The sequence below is a fragment of the Alosa sapidissima genome, chromosome 1 (assembly GCF_018492685.1).
Source record: "Alosa sapidissima isolate fAloSap1 chromosome 1, fAloSap1.pri, whole genome shotgun sequence".
Lineage (NCBI taxonomy): Eukaryota > Metazoa > Chordata > Actinopteri > Clupeiformes > Clupeidae > Alosa > Alosa sapidissima.
Genome location: NC_055957.1, coordinates 52,546,123 through 52,558,271, shown reverse-complemented (window position 1 = coordinate 52,558,271; position 12,149 = coordinate 52,546,123). Strand labels below are relative to the sequence as shown.

Here is a 12,149-nt window from a genome sequence, read left to right as displayed (position 1 = left end):
AACACATCTTTTCCTGTGCATAACTGAAAAACGTACACGGACTAAAATAAGATTTTTTATCAATAACACAACTGTGCACAGAAGATTACCATACGCTACCAGACTACTGCCCATATTGTCAGTTCCACATTACATATGGATGGATGCGTGTGACGATCAAAGAGGTCTCTTTGACCAAGTGTCCTCAGTGGAGATTGGGCGTGTCCATTTTCTGACATTTCCGAGTGGATCCTGCCCTTGTGTGTGTGCGTGTGTGTGTGTGTGTGTGTGTGTGTGTTTGTGTATGCAAATGTGACTTGGAGACGTGAAAAGAGACAAAAAAAGAAAGAGAGAATTTAGTTTGATCTGAGACGGCCCCCGACACACCTGTGACCACACAGCAGCTGCAACCCTCGCTGTGACACTCAGCTGACATTGAGGTGGAGAAGGTGGAGAGAGAGGGGCCTCCCATCAGACGGAAGCATGTCTCCGTCTGCGTCTCTCTCTCCTCCCGCCCGCCCGCCTGGCTGGCCATGCCGCCAAACTTGCCCGCTGCGAGGCAGATTTATGCCACGGCCCTGTCAGGGAGAGCCCACCGTGGCTAATCCAGATGTCCGCGCCACGGAGACCGTGCCAGATGAATTATGAGGGGACTAATGGAGGAAGCTGTCAGGGTTGACATTGAGAGGGCGCACCACCACCACATACACACACACACACGCACACACACACACACACACATACAGTAACACACACACATACGACGACCAAACTCACATCGCATGTCTTTCAGGGAGTGTGTTCATGTGTGTGTGTGTGTCAATCTGTCTGTGCGTGTGTGTGTGTGTGTGTGTGTGTGTGTAGGCCTTATGGGTTGTGCCATCTGCTTGTTCGGATTCGTTCTTCAAAATCACCACTGTAGAAAAATAACATTGTTTATACAAAGAGATTTTGGACGAGATTGTGTAGTTATCTGACCAAACATCATGTTTTCCTTAAGCAGCTTGGATCATAATGATATCAATATCTGATTTCAGATTCCCCAGACATGGTTTGGTGCTGTAATCCTGTAATGGATACATTGTTGCAGCATAGTAGTCGTTGTGTGTAGATGTACACCATTGTTGATATTTTATTTTGAGAAGCGCCCTGTTATTTAGAATGTGGCATTACTGCCATTACTGGACCCTGAGGCTCTGTTCTAAGATGACTCAGGTTAGCTGACTTTCACATCAAACCATTTTTCTGTTAACCATGTTCATGCAATATCTGTAATAACACTTCCTGTGCACAACATATTGGTTTTGGTGTGGCCCTGATCTTAAATATGAAAGAATATCTTGTTGAATGTACAAATTGTAATTCTCAAAATGCGTATTTTGAGCAGTATTGTTTTTGTTTGTCCTCATTTTGAGTTTAATGATGCTTTGAACTTTAGAATTATTTCTGGATTTAGCTCCACTCTTTCTCTCTCTCTCTCTCTCTCTCTCTCTCTCTCTCTCTCTCTCTCTCTCTCTCTCTCTCTCTCTCTCTCTCTCTCTCTCTCTCTCTCTCTCTCTCTCTCTCCCCTTCTCCCTTCTTAATAGATTCATTAGCATGTGTGTGTTGCTGGTACTCAGGGCAATGCTGGTCCATTAGGTGAGTCATGAATGAAGCTGATGAAATAGCTCTGGACCCCGTGCAGATGTGTCTCAGGCTGACCAGGGCCACAGGGCAAGCTGGACATGAAGGAGCAGAAATAACACTCAGGGCCTCCACTTATTTCACTGGGGCCATTGAAAGCCTGACCTCTTGACCTCTTGCCTGATACATCATTTGAGGCAGAGACCAGTTTCTCACTGTGTGCGAATACAGTATTTGTGTCTGATGTTGTTTGTTTTGCTCTCTTTTGATGGTTTGGAAATGTTGACATATGCTGGGGACAGGTTTACTGATTCTGGACAGTGCCCTATTGTGGTGGAATAACATTGCTGGTTTGAAGGTGTGTTGTGTGTGTGTGTGTGTGTGTGTGTGTGTGTGTGTGTGTGTTTTGTTTATTGTTACGCTTGTCCAAGCTGCTCAGGCCAGGTCTGTGAAGCATAGCGTTCTCAAATAAGACATTCTGCCTGACAACGGGTTCGGCCCCCTGCCCCTGAGCCTTTGTTTTCAGTCCTGCAGACAACGTCCTCCCTCTTCCCTCATGGGGACACTGGCGACAGCGTCACATCTCTCACCACCCTCAGTCGTCATTAGGAGACCAAGTCTGTTTTTTTTCCATTGAGAAACATAGATGACAAACATAGACATATCAGCAGAGTTTAACAGAAAAAAAAAAAACACCCAGACTGGACCAAAACATGAAAACAACAGCAACAATAATAATACAGATGATCTTTAAAGTATGTATATGCACATAATTATAGTGGATGGAATCCACTATCTTGAAATCTCCTGGCTTCTTCTTCTTCTTCTTCTTCTTCTTCTTATTATAACCTTTTCTTTTTACCTTTTAAGAATTAATGCGACTCTAACCGCTTAACGTACAGACTTGTTGAAATAACCATTGTGAAGGTCTGGAGTGGGGCAAGAGAGTTATTTTTCAGATTTTTAAAAAAGTTTATACTTTTTGAGAAATAGGGGATTAAAAATGTTAAAAAGCTAATTTTCCCCCCTTAGACTTCAAAGGCTGTGATGTCATAATGGCCTAAATGGCCTGCATTTGTTAAGCTCCCAGAGTAGTTCCCGGGCTAATTAGAACACTGACACAGGTGTCACCTGTGAAATCAACTGTCTCAGCTTCTAATGCATACAATCTGGTGCTCCCTAAAACTACACATCCTGTTTACGTGTTTCCCGTGTGTCAAAATAAAAGTCACAGCCATATCTCATGCTTTGCGCATTATATCTCCAGAACGGTTTGACGCATGTGCTATAAATTTGGTACAAGTGTTTGTATGGACTCAAAGATGAAGTGAGTTGATGTTGGAGGTCAAAGGTCAAGTCAATGAACACTCTGAGTGCGATATCTCAAGAATACCTTACATGCCTGAAATTTGGTATGAGTATTTGTATGGATTCAAAGATGAAGTGAATTGATGTTGGAGGTCAAATGTCAAAAACACCTTGAGTGTTATATCTCAAGAACGCCTTGACACACAAGGTCTTTTGGTACGAGGGTTTGTATGAACTCAAAGATTAAGTGATTTAATGTTTTTTTTTCCAAGAATTTCCCCACCAACTTTAGCAGCGTTCCATCCACTATTGTAATTCCTCTGGCATTACATTCTAGTTAGAATTAAAACACAAATAAATACATGACATTTCTATGAAGGACAGCATGACTTCATAGCTCCAGCCTGACACAGCAAGTCTGCCTGCCAGGTTATGGTGATGCTGGTAATAGCATTGTGGTGGTTATGATAATTGTGATGTTAATGATAATTATGATGGTGGTGTTGATGATGATGATGATGATGATGGTAGCAAATACGATTACAAATAGATGTGAGATCTTGTTGGCTCTGACAAGTATCCTCAATCACAGTTCTGTTGCAATACACCCACATACCAGAGCTCTTTAGAACTCTCTTTCTCTCTCTCTCTCTCTGTGTTTGTGTTGGGGGGGGGCATCTAGAAGGGGCAGCAAGCAGACATCAGCAATGCTATCCTTACTGTCAGTTTCTGTGAAATCCAGTCTGTGCCGGTTTGTATCATCTTCCATTTGTGTGTGTGTGAGTGAGTGTGTGTGTGTGTGTTAGTGTCCTGTGGGTGGCTTCACGAGAATGTAGGGAGATACACACACACACACACACACACACACTTGTCTATCCACACCAGCTGAATGAGACCTAAGGTCATTGGCGGGGCTGTGCGTGCGTGCGTGTGTGTGGCTGGCTGGATGTTGGTGAGTGTGTGTGCTGTTGATAAGAGGCCCCTCATACTGCCTCCTCTCCTCTGTGACGGAGGATGTGAGAACTCCCGTCATTGGCAAACTGCAGAGGTAGCGTAGGGTGATCTGCTTACGTGCATAGCTACTCACACACTCTCACACACTCACTCACTCACTCACTCACTCACTCACTCACTCACTCACTCACTCACTCACTCACTCTCACTCATCTCACACACACACACTCACTCAGTCACTCACTTACTCACTCACTCACACACTCACACACTCACTCACTCACACTCACTCACACACTCACTCAGTCACACACACACTCATAAGACTCACACTCACTCACTCACTCACACACACACTCACTCAGTCACACTCTCACTCATAAGACTCACCATACCTTTACCAATGATGGCCAATCTCGCTGCAACTATGGCACTATTCTGCAGTGCCACAGTCATTTTTCATGTTATATAGGCTCATCCACTGTATTGAGCAAATCCTCATTACGAACTGATCTCAAAGCTGCATGTCAGCTCTTAATGCATCATGTCTTGCTAGGATTAGCAGTATATTACATGTGTCAGAGGGTTTAGGCAGTTTAAAGGCGGTAGACTCTGCAAACTCTTTCACTCTTTTTTTGCGATGTAGTTAATGCAGAAGCCCATGTTTCTCTACAGGCTGATGCTAACAGATGAGACGCATGAGGGACTGGGTGACATACCAGGACTAGTTCTTCTTCTTTTAGTTTTTCCTGCATTAAAAGTCAATGATGAGTTTGTGACCACTGAGAAATGCACTTACCTGGATGGATTTAAATTAATTGTGATACACACACACACACACACACACACACACACACACGTTTGGAGCTGGTGCAGTAATTGGGCTGCATTGTGCTAATGGTGGTGACTGAGCAAGCGGTAATAATATCCCAGAGGTTGACCGGTGCCATTGTCTCAGGGGGAGCCGTGGCTTGGATTACAGTTGACCTTTCTCCAAAAGCCGCTCGAGTGGCTGGTGCACGAGAGGGTCAGGTTAATTGCCTCTCCTGAGGATTAGGAGCTGTGAGTTGTCTTTTGGTTTCTCCTGGGGCTTACCTTAAGAATTAGAGAGCATCATGTGTCTGTTGGGCCCACTCAAATCGTCTGTGCTACTTATACGAAGACGTAGACTAAACCTCAGTCAGTGTGACCCTCGTTTAGGCTAATTCTCTCTGGAGGGTTCCGTCTAGCCTAATCAACCCCATATGCCAGCACTAAGTAAATATAAATAGCCAGCCAAGCCCTGTAACAGGTAAGTGGAGGGATCTGCTAGCAGGGTGAGTGTCAGGGCAGGACGCAGGAGGACGCTCTGCCACTGGAATGGAGAGTGATTGTCTGATGTGGGGTGAAATGTGGCTGTCTAGTCTTGACAGCATGATTTACTTTGTCCTTTAAGGCTCAGGGTCAACAGTCCAGAGATGCCAAAACTCTCCCATCAGGGAGAAGTGTGTGTGTGTGTGTGTGTGTGTATCTGTGTGTGTGTGTGTGTGTGAGAGAGATAATGTGTGAAAGAGAGAGAGAGGGATGAATAAATAACATAAACAGTATGACAATATCACTCACAAGAAGCACAGTCGCTGCATGGGTAAAAAGGGGGAAAAGGGAAGAGGAAGGATTAATTGAGTCAGAAGTGTAAAATGTGTGCGTAACACCAACACACTGCTGTGAATGACAGCATGGGCAGCCAGTGAAGGAGCTCCTGACAGAATCCATCAGTGCTGCCAGCTAAGCAGGCGGCATGCATCAGGGGCTCTGTACGCGGCATAGAGTGGGCTGACTACCAATGAGCCCACCAATCAGGGAAGGCATGTAGAACAGCACAGGAGGCTGACTATTTTTCCATTTCCTGGAAATGTTGTTATGCTAATCGTGAAGCCCCTTTAACTCAGACCTCACTCCTCTTTGTTGATATTCTAATGATTTGTATGAAGCTGTGTAACTCCAGTATACGTATTCTCTAATCTTGTGTTCCTATTTCAAGGAGAGAAGATGTTTACCGAACAGTACTCTGTGAGGTTTTTTTTTTTTTTATCTGATGATTTATGCCATAGAAAACAAACACAAACACAACTGAATGATTTATTTGGGCCTCACTGTTGTGGGAACTTGGCCATCACTGAATCATCGCACACTGACGTTTGTGCAGCAGGTTGTCATGGTCAGAATTGACAAAACATTTTTTTTTTAAATCTATCTGTCTGAAGTCCTCCAGTGAGCTCATTAAGTACGTCAGTTTTATGTAAGAAATTAGACATGGCATCTTGCTGCTGCCAAATGTCTTCAATAATTGGACAAACCAGTCAATGCAGTACTGGATGTGAACCACTAGAGGGACTCGTTACACTCCAATGTTTTAGAGGTAGGCTGCAATTGCAGCAAAAGTGGAACCCCTGAACTCTGGAACTCCTGAATCTCAATGGAACCACAGTTTGTGTGTAGCCTAAGTGCCCTACTGTTTGTATTGACATAAAAGAGGGACACAATTAGCTTGTCATGTCAACTAATTACTTGTTGGATCTTTTACATATCTGACTAGTGGATGGTATATGAAGCCATATAATCTAGCCTGCATATTCCAACACTAAAGGGGAATGACTTGAGTTTAGCAAACTTGACTTGAGTTTCTGATGACTTTAGTAAATCATCTGATTTTTTCACTACTATTAATAGTGAACTGTGTCTGTTTAGTTCCATACAGGTGATTTTGAATAATGGGCGAAGTGCAAAGTCTAACTAAAGATAATTGAATAGCAAGACAAAGGTCAATTTATCACCATGGGCAAGACCTTGATGAAATGATGATGAATCTGCTCAGTATTGCCAGAATTTGTACCAAATGAGAAAAGGGAGTTTTAGGGAGTCAGAGAAGGTTGAAGGTTGACAAGTTCACTAAAGATGTTACACATAATACTATTACTTCTTCATATAGGCTACAGTATATATGATTCATAATTAGTCAAAGTAACTGGTAAATAACAACAGGTAACAGTAGTTTGAGGTAAAAAGTAAAAGGTTTGAGTGTATGATAGCAGGGCAGTGCACGTGTCTCAGGTTTCTCAAAACATTCAGAGAGAGAGATGGGGTTCATGGGACTGCAATGAGCAGCTATTAGACAGAGACTGGAATTGATGAGGTCCTTTCCAGAAAGGAGGTTGGACTAACTCTCTTTCTAACCAGGATCTCTGGGTTGATTTACCCTGAGATGGGAAACTCTTGATATTTCTGTTCCAAAACAGTTGATCTGGGCTAGTTCCATCTACACAGAGTTTGTTCACTCTGAGTTCAGTGTGTGCCCGATGACTATGAAAAGCCATCATCAATGGAGCTCAGAAATGACGAGTCACCATGGCAACTGCTTAGAAAAATGTACCCCACTTCCTGCGTCACTTTTCTATCTTAGAAGTCCTACCCATGAGCCCAGTGTTCAGCACAGCTGCATAATTACAGGGGCATCTCAAAAAAATTGAATATCATGGAAAAGTTTTTTTTTTTCCATAATTTATTTCTAAAAGTAAATCTTTCATATAATCTACTGTAGATTTATGATTCGTGATATATTTCACGTTTTTCTTTGTTTTAATCTTGATTGGTTTACAGCTCATGGAAATCAAAAATCCAGAATCACAAAATGTTGAAATGAAGAATTTATAATACAGAAATGTCAACCTAAGATGAGCTCTAATCAGCTAATTAAGTCAAAACACCGGCAATGGTTTCCTGAGCCTTTAATTTCCCAGTCTGGGCTGGGCAATGGTCTTTTCCACAATATTCTAATTTATTGAGATGCAGCTGTATGTGAAAGTGTTTTTTTCCGATGTTTGTTCTATAAAAATTACCGTTTGTGCTGTTAATTGTTTTATAAGCACTATATTCCCGGGCCGGTGACTTAAAAATGGCTAAAAACCCAGCAAAAATAACAGCACAAGTTATTTTTGACACAAACTGCTATAACATTATTATTATTAACTTGCTGCGCCAGTCAGAGAAGATTCTTTTTAAATAACTTCTAATAGGCTATAAGATTAAAGGTAGAAAAAGATGATGATAACGTTTGATTAGTCTCCAGGGGATGTAGGTAAATATTCGGGATCTCAAAACCCTCTCTGGGTGCAGTAGGCTATGAAAATGATTTAGGCCTTGCATCGGACTGATTGAGAAGAAAATAACAAGTCGTGTCCACTAGCAGCTCAGCAGGAGGGAGGGGATATGGAGACACACTGGCCATGGTAAGGACAACCTGCTAGCAAGCAGTTTAGGTTCACAGACCAAAGTTTGAGTTATGTTTCTTACTGGAATGGAAAGCACCGAATTTCCCCCCTTCTCAGGGTTATCAAACTCATGATGTTTAACAAAATCCGCTTTCTGGAATACCCCCAAGATCTCCCATGTTTTTGTATCTAAAAGCATGAATCAAGTAAATGTGTATGACATCTATAACTACAGGGCATACATATGCATATCACTTTCATATACTGTACATAACATGTCTCAGTGACAAATATATACTTTAGGCATAACAAATGTTATATCTGACGTTGCTGGGACGTTCTGGATGTTCAACCTCAGGCTCCTTCCTGTCCAATACACACTGCGGTTTAGGAAAGGAGATCCAGCTAGGTGGAAAAAGAGAAATGAGTGTTGTGTGCTTTCTTGCATACACTGGGTATTTCCTCTTTGTTTTGTGCTTGAGGGAATTCATGGTGACCACTGGACAACTAAGATTCCTCAATCTTATACTTACTGTAAAGAAGTGAATGACAGTGGAGCAGACAAAGTATTTGTCATTACTAAAGACAGGCCGAGACTAGCATCAGCAAAGAGCTGGAGCCCCCTCTCTCTCATCACTGTTGAGGAGCTATTCTTTGATATTTTTTTTAGTAAGTGCAAGAGCATGTGTATGTGTGTGTTTGTGTCGTACATGATCTCCCATGTGGGCCATTGTCCATAATGCTCCACTGGAGGGATGCACAGAGCTCTCACTTCTCCTATGATGTTTCCGGACACAGTCATGCAGACAGCTTCATAAAGAGGGCCTAGAGGTCCTCACGTCAGGTGTGTGTGTGTGTGTGCCGTGGGTGAGTCATTATATACACGGGAGTGTATATTTGATGTGCTTTGATGTTGCGTTGTGGCTCGAGGGCCCCATCCGCTTCTGCTGCTGAGGCAGTCTCAAGCTCTAGCAGTCAAAGCAGACAGCTTTTGGCTCTCAGCCAGATGGAGCAGGATATCTGTTTGTTTTATTTTCTTTCACTTTTTCTCTCTCTCTCTCTCTTTCTCTCTCTGTCGGTCTCTCTCTGTTCAGCCCATGATGGCGGCTGCCTTACCAAGTCTGAACCCAACTGTCACTCCTGACAGGATCTCATCTCACAGCTGGAGTGAATCAATTCCACTTGCCTGTCTCGACACTTTGTCGGGAAAGTGTGAAAGATCACAACTACAAGGCTCAGAAGGATTCTTTTTCTTGTGTTTCCTTTTTTTTATAAATCTGTGGCGTACTGAGATTGTTCTGGTGTTCCAACTGATGTGACTGCTGCTTCTCAGTCCAAAGCCATGTTTGCACATGCTGTTTTGTGTCAGTGACTCCATCTTTTGTGGCAGGCTTTTTTTTTTATCATGCAGCACTATGTGACCCAGATTTCACATAAAAAGACTCTGCTGTCACAGCTTTTGTCCTTTAAGATGGTGTGTGTGTGTGTGTGTGTGTGTGTGCGTGTGTGTGTGTGTGAGGGAGAAGGAGGAAAAGTGTGTGGCGGCGTGTGGCATGTGTGTTGTGTGTGAGTGTCTAGTGTTGGAAGGATTCTGCTAGCCTGCCCTGCTCTGGGCATGTGATGGTACTACTCTGTGTGTGGCAAGCAGACACACTTCAGTGACTACTTCCCATAGTGTCTCTTTCCCTATCTATCCATCTATCTATCTATCTATTCATAGACACAATCCTGAAAAATATGGCTGCATTTTCTAAAAGGACACATTCCATTTCCTCTTCTCATACACACACACACACACACACACACACACACACACACAAGACAACACAACACACCCACATACACACACAGCATCATTGTCTGCGTTCTCTTACCTCACTGGTGGCCAGACAGAGCCACTTCATGCGGATGATCTCATGTTTAGTCTGGCTTGTCCCACCCACGAGGCCACCGCACTGCTGAAGTGACTCAGCTGTGCCAGACGACAGTAGCGGTGGTGCAGATAAGGACTGGGAGAGCACAACACAACGCACAGCACAGCACAGACCCATGGCAAGCTGGCCTTGTTCCATAACACCGCTGCTCGTTTAATACATCTGACCCCCCCCACACACACACACACACACACACACAGCACCATGCACTCTCATATGCTCTGTCTAGTGTTATGGCAGATTAGCTTTTTAGAAGAAATCTACCTGCTCAATTAGTTTCAGAGAATACGTGCGTGTCGTTGAACGTGATGCTATTTGCCTTTGCCTCACAGGATCGAGTGGGGAGATGAGCAATGGAACACACGACCCAGAGGTGCTAACCTGGATTATTCATGGCTCCAGTATTTGTGAACAGGATAGTCGGGGGAAGTGCGCAGAGGGGGTCAAGATTAAAAAGACTCCTTGTTTTAATGGATGCTGAATGTGGCGCGCTGGTGTTGAGTGCTTGTAATGAGTCCTCAGCGACATGGCGGAGGATGTGTGTGTGCGTGGGCTGCAGCCTGACTGCTCGCCAGCTCTGAGTCATCGCGCGCCGTCCCCTTCATCCTGCGTCACACACAACTACACACCTTCACTGTCTCACACACTCAAGCACACACAGTCTAAGTGTACTTTTCATTTACTTAGAAAGATGTTTTACTCCATAGTGACGCACAGTTCACACACACACACACACACACATGCTTGCTGGGAATCGAACCCATGACCTTGGTGTGGTTGCCACTTTGGTGTAGTTGCTGTAATAGTTGTTCTACCACCAGAGCTACAGGAACATGAAGAGGAGGTTAAGGACTGATTAGAGGTCAGTTCGATCGTCCTTTTCTATGCCCTCACTGACCCGTCCTCTGTCCTCTGTCTCCTCTGCCTGCAGTCTCCTCCTGCATCACCACCTATAAGAAGACTCCTCCACCCGTGCCCCCACGCACCTCCACCAAGCCCTTCATCTCCATCACAGCGCAGAGCAGCACTGAGTCGGCGCAGGACGCCTACATGGAGGGCAGCGTGGGGCCGCGGGGAGTGGGCGGTGGCAGCGGCGAGGGCCGGGCACTGCACTCGGGCCTCAGCAACTCCACGGAGAGCATCGACAGCATGAAGGCTCTGACCGCCGCCATCGAGGCCGCCAATGCCCAGATCCACGGGCCGGCCAGCCAGCACGTGAGCAGCAGCAGCGCCATCGCCATGGCCCTCTCGCTGGCCAGCTCCAGCGCCTGCACCTCGGCCTCGCCCTCCCCGGCGCCCTCCATGGCCATCGCCGCCACCGCCATACCCGCCCTGACCATGGGGTCGGACACGGGCCCCTCCATCATGGTGTCCTCGCTCCCCCAGCTGCTGCCCTCAGCGGAGGAGGCGCGCCGCGAGGCCCTGCGCAAGAGCCGCTGCCTCTCCATCGGCATCCAGGTGAGGGCCGCACTGACCAGATGGACAGATTGAGGAGTCCGCTCTAACGTAGACATTCAATTCATCCACTGTGTATAGACTCCATGTATTCTGAAAGTTAGCACGTTACATACTCTAATGCACTGCACTGAGTGGCAGTTAGGGTTTTTCGTTTCATTCACCAGTGCAGTTCGTAGTATCCTACGACCTCAAATACTCTGGGAAGACAGGCCTCTATGTGACTCCTACACCCCGTGTGACTGCAGTGCAGCCGAGAGGGCTAGATTATTTCATTCAGACGTGTCCAGCTGGATTTCCTGATGGATCATTAGGTAGAAATATTTCATGAACGAGGGAACGGGGCGAATCGGAGGCTCATGAAACCGCCATCCTCCACAGGCTCACTTGCGTCGTTCTCCTTAAGTGAAGGTCTCCTTCTTTCTCTCTCTATCTCTCTCACTCACTCTTTCCTTATGCAGTCTGTCACTTCAGCTGAATGCCCCCTCTAGCACACCCATGCTAAGTGTAGATTTCAAGGGCTTGAGCAATTTCCCTGAAGTGCATCTTGTGTGTGTGTGTGTGTGTGTGTGTGTACATGATTACAGGTGGATGGACCAGAGGATACTCCAGATTCAGAGGACCCGTCCAAATTCCAGTCAGTGGGAAT

At 45.1% G+C, this 12,149-nt stretch overlaps 1 protein-coding gene across 4 annotated transcripts in view; it reads left to right on the top strand.

Moving 5' to 3' along the window:
• The window catches only part of dlgap1a (discs, large (Drosophila) homolog-associated protein 1a), a 104,417-nt gene that overhangs the window by 86,558 nt on the left and 5,710 nt on the right, over nt 1-12,149 (top strand). For all 4 annotated transcript variants that reach the window (XM_042071194.1, XM_042071193.1, XM_042071192.1 and 1 more), the window contains exons 7-8: nt 10,977-11,503; nt 12,088-12,149. The exon at nt 12,088-12,149 is cut by the window's right edge and continues 21 nt beyond it. In XM_042071194.1, coding sequence (XP_041927128.1) covers nt 10,977-11,503; nt 12,088-12,149 — 589 coding nt within the window. The remainder of the gene's footprint in view (nt 1-10,976; nt 11,504-12,087) is intronic.